The sequence below is a fragment of the Amyelois transitella genome, chromosome 26, assembly GCF_032362555.1.
Source record: "Amyelois transitella isolate CPQ chromosome 26, ilAmyTran1.1, whole genome shotgun sequence".
Lineage (NCBI taxonomy): Eukaryota > Metazoa > Arthropoda > Insecta > Lepidoptera > Pyralidae > Amyelois > Amyelois transitella.
In genome coordinates, this window is record NC_083529.1 from 2,521,522 (window position 1) to 2,536,048 (window position 14,527).

General features: G+C 37.5%; 1 protein-coding gene across 1 annotated transcript; it reads right to left on the minus strand.

Moving 5' to 3' along the window:
* Positions 1–1,680: 1,680 nt before the first annotated feature.
* On the minus strand, positions 1,681–11,411 carry LOC106138478 (uridine and thymidine phosphorylase). Its single transcript, XM_060951870.1, has 7 exons — positions 11,153–11,411; positions 7,297–7,417; positions 6,155–6,313; positions 4,795–4,980; positions 3,165–3,303; positions 2,404–2,597; positions 1,681–1,913 (listed from the first exon to the last, which is right to left on the minus strand). The coding sequence occupies exons 1-7, from the start codon at positions 11,242–11,244 to the stop codon at positions 1,815–1,817; spliced, it is 990 nt and encodes a 329-aa protein (XP_060807853.1). The 5' UTR covers positions 11,245–11,411; the 3' UTR covers positions 1,681–1,814.
* Between the last annotated feature and the right edge of the window lie 3,116 nt (positions 11,412–14,527).

Below are 14,527 nucleotides of genomic sequence, written 5' to 3' on the forward strand. Positions count from 1 at the left end.
GGGAACATGGTGAATGGAGCTTTGCATGCCTTTATGAGCAGTCAGAAACTATCCAAAAAGGCTCGACTGGCTGTGCACAGGGGCGTGTTGGTCCCGACATTAATGTATGGGAGTGAAAGTTGGGTATGGCAAAAGAAGCATGAAAGCAGAATAAATGCAGTGGAAATGAGAGCGTTAAGGAGTATGATGGGTGTGAAATTGAGTGACAGGATAAGGAACAGCGTGATAAGGGAATGTTGTGATGTGAAAGAAGATGTAGTTACAGGAATAGAAAAGGGTATGTTAAGATGGTTCGGTCATGTGGAGAGGATGAATGAAAGCAGGTTGACTAAGCAGATATACAAGGAGAGTGTGGAGGGAAAGGTCGGAGTGGGAAGACCTAGACGAACGTATCTTGATCAAATTAAGGACGTCCTGGTAAAGGGTCAGGTCAAAAGTACCCGAAACCGCCGAGCTTGTATGAAGAGAGTTATGAATGTGGACGAAGCGAAAGAAGTATGCAGAGATCGTGGCAAGTGGAAAGAGGTAGTCTCTGCCTACCCCTCCGGGAAAGAGGCGTGATTTTATGTATGTATGTATGTATGTTTAGCTCTTAGTATGAACTCAAGAAACAGCTAGTTACTGACACCATACATGATGTGAAATAATTTTGCTTATTATTTGTGGTTGGATGGCTGGTTCTAAGACCTTTTGGATTTCTCCAATATTTTGTTAATAATAGTTATTATCATTTAGTTAAAATATCATGTAATAATATCAAGTTTACTTACATAGAGATTTAAGTTAAAAATAATGACGTTACTACTTACCAAAAATCATTATTTTACGAAATCCGAAATGTAACGCACTGTACAAATTACAACACTGTACAAATTATCACAACACTAAATCAGCTAATCACAGAGCAAACTGCACTTAGACACATCATTACCGACATTCGATATTCAAAATTTTAATTTCGTATTATCGTACAGAAACAATTTTTTTTTAAACACAAATGAGTTTTAATAGAATATTGTTGGTGTTTTGTAACAAAAGAGGTTGGTTTTCGGGCGTTAGGTGTTGCCCCTCGAGAAATGAACGTAGTACTGACGTAGATCTAAGTTTGGAGGGAAAATGCGCACGGAATGGGATGCGCGCGCAGAGAGATTCCATTTGGGGTGTTTTTGTTGGGAGAATTTTAAAATTTCGTGATTATTCCGCGAGTTAAGAGCCGGCGCTCTTCGAGTAGTTAAGTTTTTTGACTTGAAAATGGTATTTGTGTTCGAATTACTTGACTTATCTACAGCTAGAATGATTTCACTCCAGAAAGGACACAACCGAGATAAATACGGATATGACTTTGAAAAAGTCGTGATTTTATGTATGTATTACTAAGAAAATAATAAAGTCAAGTAGGTACATGTTTACATAGGTGCATATACTTAAACACGTTTTTATCCCTTACGGGCTAGACACAGCCAACAGTCTTGAAAAAACTGAAAGGCCACCATCACCTGTATGGAATTTAGACTCAAATAGGAACAGGTTGCTATCACATCGCCTAAAAGAAGAATCCCAAGTTAATCAACATATCTCTTACAACATCTATGGAATTGAGATGGACTGGTTCTATTCTCAATCGCCGGGAACCACACGAAAGTCAAGTATACAAAATTTTTATAAGTCAAGTTATTTATTTTTCATAAGTAGGTATAAGCCATACATACACTACTTATTTAAACACTTAGTACGAGTAGTTTAAGTTTTAAGTAATTTAAGTTAGTTGGGTTTTTCTTTTCCCTTCAAACATATGTTTTTTAAAGGCCACACTGCTATTTTCTTTTATTCTTCTCATAATTTTGAATAAATCGACCCACCACTTTCATGATGTTGGCTTCAAATTCTTCTATTCCTTTCTTTGAAGTTTTTATCTGGAAACGGAAATTACATAAAGTCATTTTAAAATCATTATAGTATCATTATCATCATGGCATTTGTATGAAACCCTAAAGTAAGTAATAATTAATTGAGCTACCCTCAAAATTCAAAGTACGTACAAGACTTTTATTCTAATATTGAATTATTGCAAACCTAACCCGAAATCATAACCCGGTCGTAGCTTATGTTAAAGATGAGAAAAGAAATCTTTTTCGGTTCGAACCTAACCCTATTCTGACCTTTTTTTTCGTGTGGAAAGACCTTCGCTTATCCGGCCGGCTACGGGAAGCCGGACGGGTTATGTGGGGTTTGAACCCACTAAACTAGCTAGGGCTAGCAAGCTATCACTATTTGAATCTCTATTATATCATTAAGCCAAATAGCTGAACGTGGCCATTCAGTCAATTAAAGTAAAAATTAAATAAATTAAAGCAAAAATTCAACTACAACAGTATTCAGTACATAAATATATTTTGTTTGCACCTGATCTCCATTGAACCTGTTGAGAAGAGCTACACACACGATTGCAGACCTGATGCCGGCCTGATGAGTGAACGCGGCGAAGGCAGTAGCTTCCATCTCGATGTTCCTCACGCCTGCAGCGTACAACTTGTGGAGAAACTCCATTTTGTCCGCTTCTGTGTAATCGCAGAAGGGCCCGTCGAGGCGGCCTTGTCCTGAGAATTATACATCAATCAATACATATATATACTCTTACTAACTTACCGTGTGGTTCCCGGCAGTGACGTGTGGTTCCCGGCACCAATACAAAAAATAATAGGACCACTCCATCTCTTTCCCATGGATGTCGTAAAAGGCGAATAAGAGATAGGCTTATATACTTACGATTCTTCTTTCAGGCGACAGGCTAGCGACCTATCACTATTTGAATCTTAATTCTATCGTTAAGCCAATCTGCTGAACGTGGCCTATAAGTCTTTTCAAGACTGTTTACTGCGCAAGGTATATATATGTATATACGTGAGATACATAAGTGTGTAAATATATATGTGGGAATAGTCCTATTCAGTCTTTTCAAGACTGTGGGCTCTGTCCTCTGGCTCGCAAAGAATATATACGTGATTGTATGTATGTATGTACTAATTAATCTAATAGCGCATGATCTCATTTTTTCATAAAGAATTCACAAACAAAGAAACATACCTACATTAAAGAATTTAAAACTTCTTACATAGATTAGATATATTGTTTACCGCTTTAGTGTTGCTATCATCAATATTTACCCCTGTAGTAGTCATCAGCGGCCAAAGTCCCTCCAATAAGGATTTGGAAGCCGTCATCAGGTGATGTCAGGGCTTGCAGCTCCTGTGCCAGCCTCGTGTCCAGGTAGGTCGGGTAACGGCGTTCCTCGCCAAGCACGTACTGTAAGGAAATAATGATGATGTAGATATTTCTACATTGTAGAATCATTTGAGCATTTGTGGTCCTGATGTATGGCTTAATGAAGGCATTAAGGTAAACTCAGTCAACTCACTCAACTCAAAATACAGATAAATTTCAAATTTCTTGTTTGTTTGTAAACTCTTTATTGCACATAAAAATAAATATAACAAATAACAAAACAGTTATTCGATTTAGAAGAATATGTACAATAGCGGACTTATCCCCAATTGGATTTCTTCCAGTCAACCAAAATTTATTCTTGCATTATCCTTTTTTTTTTAAATAATACAGATATTCAGTCGCTCGGTGACCGAGGATCATTGTAATTCGTAAAGTCCCAGATAAAATAAAAGCGTAAATACGTGTGCGTTTAATACCTTTATCTTCTACTAGCTGTGCCCGCGACTTCGTCCGCGTGGAATAGTTATTTTGGGCATCATATTTAGGTCAGGCGGTCATGCGTATTAGAAAGAACGCTGGTTCGCCGTATTAAATGTTTCGCTGCAAATTGCTTATAACGACTATATCTCAAAACCTATTCGTCTGATTTATATACTGTAAATGGCAATTTTAGTCTACATGAAAAGCCGAAAGTAATAAACATATTTATTTGGATAAGGATTAATACTGAATTAAAGAAAATTGGTTTCAAAATAACTTATGTTTATAATGAAAAAATAATCTTAAAAAATGAACATAAAAGTGGTTATTGTAAGTAAACCTTAAGAGATAGATATATGCTCTCGCGGACATTTTTGTGGCAAAAAATGAGTACTTCACATCTTTAGTACATTGTTTTATTATATCTTTGTTGGTTTGCGCAGCGTTCGCGTGGAAAGCTCGCAGATGGCCGACTCATTCAACTTTCACCTGCATTGTTGACGTTTCCCGTAGGAAATCCGGGATAAAATGTAGCCTATAGCCTTCCTCGATAAATAGACTATCTAACAGTGAAAGAATTATTCAAATCGGTTCAGTAGTTTCTGGGATTAGCGCGTTTAAACAAACAAACAAACAAACAAATAAACAAAACAAACTCTTCAGCTTTATAATATTATAGTATAGATATAAAATTCTCGTGTTACAATGTTCGTTCCCGTTCTCCTCCGAAACGGCTTGACCGATTCTCATGAAATTTTGTGAGCATATTGAGGAGCTCTGAGAATCGGCCAACATCAATCTTTCATACCCCTTAATGGTTGTCCACCCACCCTTAACAATTTTTTAACTAGAAATTACTAAAAAAAAATTATATGGCAAAACAAGGTTTGCCGGGACAGCTAAGTAGTTATTTATAAAAAGTGACATATCGCTAAACCATCGCTTGCAAGAAGATTTCCAAGTTTATTATTAGATACTCTTTTCCTTAGTCGTCTTTTACGACATCCACGATAAAAAATGTGGTAGTCCAATTTTAAAATGCCGGGAACCACACGGATTTTAAGGACACGGGCACTAATTAATATTTACCGATACATAATTCTTTTCCAATAACCCGTTGAGGCCCCATGAGGATATGATCACGTCCCCAGGTTCCACCCCCACCCCCCCACAGCTCCCAAGCCTGATAATGATGGGGTTTTTGACCTTGGCGTGGAATAGCAGTTTGATCACTTCTTGGAGAGCAGTCGTCATGGAAGGTATACCGATTCCGTGCTGAAAATAAACACAGTTTATTTTAAAGTAAAATTATTTATATTTAGAAAGGTCAAAAATAAAATTATTGACATAATTATACAAAAAACGTTGAGTAACAGACTACCAAATTAAAAAAAAAAACATTTAAACTAAAAAAAAACATGTTTGGTCTATACCAATTTTTTTGTAATTTAGTCATTAAAAAAATATTTCTCAGTTTGATATGAATGTAATAATATTTATGTTTGTCCACAAATATATCTCGCGTTTCGCTGAACCGATTTTGTTGCGGTTTTCAGAAAAGTGTAGAAATTTAACCGTCAAAAAAGGAGGATAATAATTGAAGGCGGTTTTCTTTTTACAAAAGTTTTTTGAAAACAAACTAGAATTCTTTCCATTAGCATGAGAATCATTCTCTGATTGACAATGGTATAATTTTTCATCGCGTTCAATTTTCTATTCCCCTTATACATATATTTCAATACTATATCTAAACTGATACGGCTTGTAGATAACGCATTCCTATCTGTTGCCGAGTGCCCTTGTGTGGTGGTATCTATTCCTGTGATAAAAACATAGAATATGGGATGCAGTACCATTTGAATATACAATGATAAATTAATATCGAAAAAGAAATAACAGCACCAACAATATGGTTCCAAATTTTTACTCCAAAATGTGTAGAAATTTAAATTTGAGATTATATATTAATTACTTAACTAACTTGTGCCGTGTGGTTCCCGGCACTAATAGAAAATAGAATAGGACCACTCCATCTCTCTCCCATGGATGTCGTAAAAGGCGACTAAGGTAGGCTTATATACTTGGAATTCTTCTTTTAGGCGATGGGCTAGCAACCTGTCACTATTTGAATCTTAATTCTATCTTAAAGCAAAATAGCTGAACGTGGCCTATCAGTATTTTCAAGACTGTTGGCTCTGTCTACCCCGCAAGGGATATAGACGTGATTATATGTATGTATGAACTTAATATATCCTGTTTTCAATTAGCACTATGCCTTGATTTTGTGTGATGGATAAACGCAATACTGGACCGATTGTAATGTTTTTTGGATTAGAGCTTTGACATAGACCATTCAGGAGTAACATAGTTCAGGAATTCTAGAAATTCCCACGACACTGAAGCCCCGTGCTACAGCATTATTTATTTTACATTAAAACAATGAACTCACATTAAACGCCAAAACAGGTCCGACTTTGAACATGGCGTATCTCTTGGACAACTTAGTGATGTTCACTAGATTATCCTCATTGTAGGGGAGGTCTAGCAGCTGAGCCATGTAGAGAGCAAACGCCCGAAGACGGTGTTCGGTGCCTCCGGTGCAAACGAACTGAAAAAAAATCACAGAATTGGCTTAATTTTTCCTAAGCTGTACTTATAAACGTTCTGAGGCCATTAGGCAATAAATTTAATAGAAAGAGAACCGCCTTCAATCGATATCCACCTTTTTTGAAGTAGGTTAAATTTGTAAAACCTTCTTCTCAATGTTTGGCACAAAATTTGCCATATTTTCTCACGTCATCTGAATAGGTACTTGTTACTGAAACGTAAAGCTTAAAACCACAGACAGCTGGAAGGAGACTGGTTAATTGTATACCAGATATGTACATAAATTACAACTTACGAAGACACGACACGACACTTACAGACAGATTAAATAAATATATAAATATATACGGGACAAATTACACGGATTGAGTTAGCCTCGAAGTAAGTTCGAGACAGATACTAACTTAACGATACTTTATTTTATAATAATTACATACTTATATAGATAAACTTCCAAGAAACAGGCCAAACAGAAAAAGTTCTTTTCTCATCATGCCCTGGCCGGGATTCGAACCCGGGACGGTTAAAAACGTCAATTCTATAGTTCCGTTGTGTCTGTCCGAATGAAAGGAAACTACTCAATGAGGCTCATTAAAAATTATTATTTAAACCTTATTGTACAAAATAAAATTGTATAGCACAATGTGCGGACTAAATGCTAGATGCATATTATCTACTAGTCAACCATTGGGTCTGACAGAGAACTTTATGTGTGGTCAAACTAAATAAAAAAATATAAAATAATTCAAATAAACATACATAAAAACTACAATAAATAAAAAATAAACATATACAATAAGTAGGTGCAGCGATTGCCGAAATGAGTGAAAAGGCTTATACATAGGTATTAAATACTCTCGCGACTCAAGAGAATCAAGCAAAAATCAAGGGATATAGACGTGATTATATGAATGATTGAACTAAGGTAGAAGACGTGATATGTCTATACATATATATATGTATAGACCACCACATTAAACTCACCTTGACGTCACCAAACATAGCCTCCAAGTCATCATTCGTGCTTAAATTTAGGTGGTATAAAATGTCGTGTGACTCTCTATCAATATGTTTGTTTGGTAGCCGGGTGGTGCCATCGGGATTTCTGAAAAAATCATCATCATATCTTATTATAAGCAGAATAGGATCGTTACTTTTGATATTATAAAAAGGCGACTAAAGGATGGGCTTATAAACTTGGGATTTTTCTTTTAGGTGATGGGCTTGCAACCTATCACTATATGAATCTCAATTCTAGCATTAAGCAAAACAGCTGAACGTGGCCTATCAGTCTTACAAGATTGTTTAGGAACGAATTATAGTTTCTACCGGGATAAAATATACCCGTAAATGCAGTCCGGGATAGACATAGACTTTCAATTATTTATACGTGATATTTAGATTTTCATGCGCACTACCAGGTTGGATATCATACATACATACATACATAAAATCACGTCTCTTTCCCGGAGGGGTAGGCAGAGACTACCTCTTTCCACTTGCCACGATCTCTGCATACTTCTTTCGCTTCGTCCACATTCATAACTCTCTTCATACAAGCTCGGCGGTTTCGGGTACTTTTGACCTGACCCTTTACCAGGACGTCCTTAATTTGATCAAGATACGTTCGTCTAGGTCTTCCCACTCCGACCTTTCCCTCCACACTCTCCTTGTATATCTGCTTAGTCAACCTGCTTTCATTCATCCTCTCCACATGACCGAACCATCTTAACATACCCTTTTCTATTCCTGTAACTACATCTTCTTTCACGTCACAACATTCCCTTATCACGCTGTTCCTTATCCTGTCACTCAATTTCACACCCATCATACTCCTTAACGCTCTCATTTCCACTGCATTTATTCTGCTTTCATGTTTCTTTTGCCATACCCAACTTTCACTCCCATACATTAATGTCGGGACCAACACGCCCCTGTGCACAGCCAGTCGAGCCTTTTTGGATAGTTTCTGACTGCTCATAAAGGCATGCAAAGCTCCATTCACCATGTTCCCCGCGTTCACTCTCCTTTCAATATCACTATCATACTTGCCATCTGATGTAAACTTTGATCCTAGATATACAAACTCTTTCACTTGCTCTACTTTTTCTCCTCCAATCAAAATATTACATGCTGTCATTTCTTTCTCCATTTCAAAAACCAGTGTTTTAGTTTTACTTACGTTCACTTTCATTCCTTTCTCTTTTAAAGCTTCACGCATACAGTTTACCATCTCCTGTAACTCCTCCGCTGATGACGCCAGTATAACCTGATCGTCGGCATAGAGCAGACATTTGACGAGTAACTCATTCATCCTTAATCCACTTTTAGACTCTTTCAAATCTGTCAAACAGCTATCCATAAATAGGTTGAACAGCCACGGTGACGCAACACATCCTTGCCTAACGCCTTTCTCAATCTTAAACCACTCAGTGTGCGCTCCGTTTATCCTGACACAAGCACTCGAATCCTCATATAAGGATTTCAGTGCTCGTATTAAGAGACTGCTCACCCCATGCATAGAAAGTGCTGACCACAATTCATTCCTCTCAACTCTGTCATAGGCCTTTTCCAGATCTACGAATGTGCAATAGACTTTTTGACTCTTGGCCAAAAACTTTTCGGCTATGCACCGCAAGGAAAAGACCTGATCAGTACATCCCATTCCCTTTCGAAATCCCGCTTGAGCATCCCATATTTTGTCATCAGTTTCATTCCTGACTCTATTAATCAATACCTTAGCATACAATTTGCCGACGACGCTAAGCAGGCTTATACCACGATAATTTTTGCAGTCCAGCTGTGACCCTTTTCCTTTGTAAAGTGGCACGATAACAGCCTTACACCAATCTTTTGGTACTCGGCCGCTTCTCCAACACAAATTGAAAAGGCAGTACAACTGACTAGCTACTACGCCTTTTCCTGCTTTAAGCATCTCGACCGACACTCTATCACACCCAGCAGCCTTTCCCGCTTTCATACTCTTAAGTGCTTCCACAATTTCGAACATTTCAATTTCGCCTTCCATCTCATTCCCTTTTTCTTCGCTATAGCAGAAATCTTTCTTATTTCCTTCCTTTTTTTCAAATAAACTTTCAAAATAGTCCTTCCATATCTTTAGTACACATTCTTCTCCTTTCACAACGCTACCATCCTGGCATCTGATCCTAGTCAGCTCTCTGGTTATAGTATTTCCTCGGGCTGACCTTACGGATTTCCAGAATACTTTCAGATTTGACTGAAAGTCTTCTGATAGCCTTTTATCAAAAACCTCTTTATACTCTTCTTTCTTTCTAATCACAGCTTTCTTAACCAAATCTTTCATTTTCTTATATTCCTTACGTGCTTCATTCACATCTTCATCTATAACCTCTTGCATTCTTAAGTTAGCTTTTGCTGCTAACAAATCCAGCCATGCTTTCTTCTTTAATCGCACAAGTTCTTGCACATCTTTACTCATCCACGCATTTTTGTGATTTTTTCCTTTCCTTCTTCTACTTACACCACACACTTCAACAGCTACTTTCACAATTCTTTCTTTAAATTCCTTCCATCCATCTTCAATATCGCTCATTTCATCTAAATCTTCAAATTCATCCTTCAGTCTATTAATATACTTCTTACCTACATCCATATCTTGCAAATTTTCTACTTTTACTCTTTCCAAAGCGCTGGTTTGCTCCCTTACCCTGTGCCGCCAGCGATTGAAGATACCCCTTATCCGGGATATCACCAGTAAATGGTCCGAGTCAATGCCAGCACCGCGATATGCACGGGTATCCAGCACTTTGTTCTTCAATCTTTCATCTACAATCACAAAGTCTATCATACTTTTTAAAATACCTTCCACTCTTGTGTAGGTGTGGATCTCTTTATGTTGAAACATTGAGTTCGACACAAAAAGATCCCACTCTAGACAAATTTCTAATACACTTCTTCCATTATCATTCACCTTTTCGTCACCAAACGCACCAAGCACCTTTTCATATCCATCACGCTTTACACCCACCCATCCATTAAAATCACCTAACATAATAATCTTCTCATTTGGCTTGGTAACTTTCAATACTTCTCTTACACTATTCCAGAACTCCTCGTTTTCGCTTTTTGCTGATGTTGTACCCCTCGAACCCACATCCCAAGGTGCATAAACACCTAGAACGAAGATCCGAGTGATTCCAACTTTCAGCCTAATCCATAGAAGACGAGGGCTGACACACTCATACTCATTCACGCACTCAGCCATTCGTGCAGAAAGAATTAGACCGACCCCTTGACAGCCTCGGCTGGTACTGGAAATTCCAGACCAATACGCCGTGTAAGGGCCGTGCTGCGTCGCGTCGCATCCTTTCCGCTTCGTTTCATTCACGCACAACACATCCAAACGTCTTTCATCCATCATCTGGCATACTTCCTCAATCTTATCCTTCATTCCTCCTCTTACATTCATCGTCGCAAAGCGGCTTTCAGCAGACCGCATACCGCTCCCGCCGGGAACGAGACGTGATGGGGTGCGGACACCATCGCCGCCATTTATATGCTTTTTAAGGTTCATAATGCGATTCCCACGAGACGCTAGGGAAAAATTTTGTCCGCCCCAGCAGAGCCCCGCATGCCAGGGTTGCCCCGCATGCATTGGATATCATAATATTATTAAAATGAAGGAAAAAATAATAAACATACCTAAGTACACAAGTAACAACGAAATTAAATTTTAATTTACAGAAAATCCTTGTCTGAGAAACCCTGTGAAGGAACCTAACAAAATGTAAAAATTTAAATTAAAGTATAAATTAAAAAAAAAAAACATCAAGAACTTGAAAAAATAAAAATAAAAAACCTCAGTGGTTCGCCTTTCCATAGAGTTTGACAATTGAAATAATGCTTCTCTTTCACTGTTCCCTGAGGTAAAATATTGTCACAATCGCACATTTTATCTTAATTGAAACACACAATTATAAACCTTTATCTTTTCAAACATCCACGACGCACTGATTAGAAGGGCATAGCTTTAATGTTTTTAATGTATTATTATCGTTAATAGTACTTAATCAACAAAGACGCGTGCGCACTGGCAGTCAACACACAACTAAATCCATTATTTATGAGAAATATGTTAATGTGATGCATCTCTATTAACTTATGACTTATTTACACTAGGTCAATAATTGACTCAAAATCAAAAGCAAATCTGTGCTTCTGTATATATTGGTTTAGTGTTGATTGATTACAAGTAGCTCTTTTATTTCAGTGCTGGTTTCTGCATGTAGGTAGAAACTGCATCTTTTCATTTTCCACAATCTCTGCATGCCTACTTTCACTTCATCTACATTCATAACTCTTTCCATACAAACTTATTGGTTTCGGATACTCTTGGTCTGACCTTTTGCCATAACATCCCCGATTTGGTCATATGTATATGTATTAAATTGGAGGCAAATAAATTTAGTTACTATTTATTTATAGATTAACCTTGGTTAGGTTTGATTGCAGAGTCATAAATATAGCCCCAAAATTAAAAACATTTTTATCATAACCAAAAAACCACGTGAAATAATTTTATTTAACCATTGGGACTTATGCCTTCTGAGCAGATTAGGTTTTTCCAAATGACATAATTCCCTGAAAAAATAAACTAGGTACAGTCAATAGCACATCAACCTACACAAATTCACTGCAGATTGCCTCTATTACCCCGTCATGGAGTTCCATACAGGGTAACTTCAAATGCAGTTGACTGTACGATATTCGGGACATAATACCAAAGTGACGGCGGACTGTAAACCCTACCATTAGCTCGCATATCTCCCCTTGAGCCTAAACGTTCATCAGAAATAGGTCAACTAAACCAGTCAGTTATTATACTGGCTGCGTTGGCACTGGCTTGTGTTACTGGCTTGCCATTGTCACTGTGTAAACTAGCCTTTATCGCTGGACACTATCTACTCGTCTAATGTCGCATCGATTTTAACCAGTTCGAAAATAAATATTTTGACTACTTATATCTTGCCTATCTTCCCGTGTAGATTGTAAAAGTCAATCAAGGGAAAGGCTTAATTTGGGATTCTTCTTTTAATCGATGGACTAGCAAAGGAACCTGTATTTATCTCAATTCCGTATGTATTTCTTTGATAATGCCTACGTTGCTGCATATTATTGTATACATTTTCGTCAGTGGTTTTACTGTCCCTATATCCATATTAGATGTATTTAAAATTATGTACTTACAGTGCAAAATAATTTTCTTTTACACATTAAAAAAAGATTATTCGAATTTATAATACTTACGTCTTTTGCATTATGACCTTTTTTATGGCTTTTAAAACAAGAAATATGAAAAACTGAAAGATGTATCTTTTATCTTGTCAAAAAATAAAAACGAGCAAACCGACAAAAAAATATTAAAATTTAAAATTAAATAAATATTGGAATATAGTAATTTTTATCTTCTCAACATCACCATGCTTTTGTAAGTATTTTTTCCAGAGTTGCAGGCAGAGACTAAATCTTTCCATTTGCCACAAATCATTAAATTAAATTTTCATACTCTTATTTTTGATTGATATGAGGTACCTACCTATTTCCGTTCACTTTCGTTTATCATGCATTTAAACGGCATGAAAGCTGAAACTGACATGCCAGAACAGCATTTGGAGCGCCTTCATATCCAAGGGTTCCAGTCGCATCCTCACCTCTTTGACAAGGAGCCCGGGGTGCGTTGATACTTATGACGTGCGTTGAGTTCAGTGCCGGATTAAGCCAGCGCAGGGCCTGTAGTAAATTCTGTCAAGAGGCCCTTGGTTTGCTATAGTTTCTCAATTTGAAGGGTATTAGATAAAACAAAACTATTACAAATAAACTTTTCTGCATTTCATATGGGCAAATTTAGATACCTAACACTTTCACTATCGACTTCAAAGTAAGGTGATTAAGACGTTCCTGGCCCATCGTGTTTCTTAACTCGTTTTTAATACGTTTTAACGTTGAAAAAGAACGCTCGCCACTGCAGTTATTGATCATGGGAGACAAGTAAATGCGCAAGGCAATTTCTACGTTTGGGAAACACGATTCTAAGGAATTATTTGATAAAAGTTTATAAAATTGCAGTTCCAGAGACTGGTTTCTTGCTATCAATAACAGTAGCCACATCTGTTTTCAGCAGTTCAGCGAACTGCACTAATTCGTCGCCTAGGCTATTCTCCAAATCATCTTCGTTAGCACTGACCATATATGTGAGGCGTTTTTTCAAGAATGGCTCACATCTAAAGTCCTTTTAATAGTTTTTCTATGTTGTGCCAAACATAAATATACAGCATTTTCTTATTGTTTAATAGTCAATAGAATCCTATTTTGTTTGATCGGGTTGATACGACTAGCTCGTCCGATGACAATATCAGGGGATTCCCCTGTTAGTTTTGCAGTGCTACCAACTTCGCGTGTAGCGCAGTGCAAGCAGTACAACACAACTTTTGGTGTAGCCAACGCTCAATTGCAGAAACGTGGTAAAATTTTAAATTATTGTTGTAGATTTTAATACCAACGTTTCTCGTGGTAGATATGTGTATTTTTTTAAGGTACGTGTATTATAAATTGATATTTTTTTACGGTCAGACAGGTATTACAGACAGGACCGCGGGGCCCCCCGAGTCACGGGGCTCGTAGCATTTGCTACTCTTGCTACGTGGCTAATCCGGTACTGGGTAAGTTAGATTTTTACACGAAGCGACTCCTTTCCGTTTTTTTATTCATATACCTTGACCATACGACCACCGAAACCCAATAAAGTCTTTCTCCTGCTCAAAAAAATCTAATGTTTCTTCGACAGTTACTCAGAAGTTCCGGCGTTAGCTGCGTACGCGCGTTCAGCGGGCATCAAAAGTGGTTTACGGGACGGTCGGCCCATGGACGGGAAACAGGAGACGTGCATCGGGATGAACGGGTGCTGCTGCTGCGGCCCATGCTGTGGACCGTGTGGGCCATGCTGTTAGAACTGATCGTGAAAGTCTAAAAAAAGACTTTCAAGAACAATCTTTAAACATCAAGGCTTAAAAAGGACTTTCAAGATCAGTTCATCAAGGCTTAAAAAAGCCACTGAAGTTGTGTTTGCGAATATCTAGAAATAAATGGTTTGTTCAGAAGACACGTTTATTTTTGAAAACATATTAACATTATTATAAAGCCTTCTATAATCTAAGGTGTGAATTTGAATGTGGAG

What these genes read in the sequence shown, in the direction of transcription:
- LOC106138478 (XM_060951870.1), bottom strand. Translation starts at nt 11,244, where the DNA reads ATGTGCGATTGTGACAATATTTTACCTCAGGGAACAGTGAAAGAGAAG. An exon ending in TGGAAAGGCGAACCACTGAG is followed by an intron (nt 7,418 to 11,152) that starts GTTTTTTATTTT and finishes TGATTTTTTCAG; the next exon opens with AAATCCCGATGGCACCACCC. An exon ending in TGGAAAAGAATTATGTATCG is followed by an intron (nt 3,304 to 4,794) that starts GTAAATATTAAT and finishes ATTTCCTTACAG; the next exon opens with TACGTGCTTGGCGAGGAACG.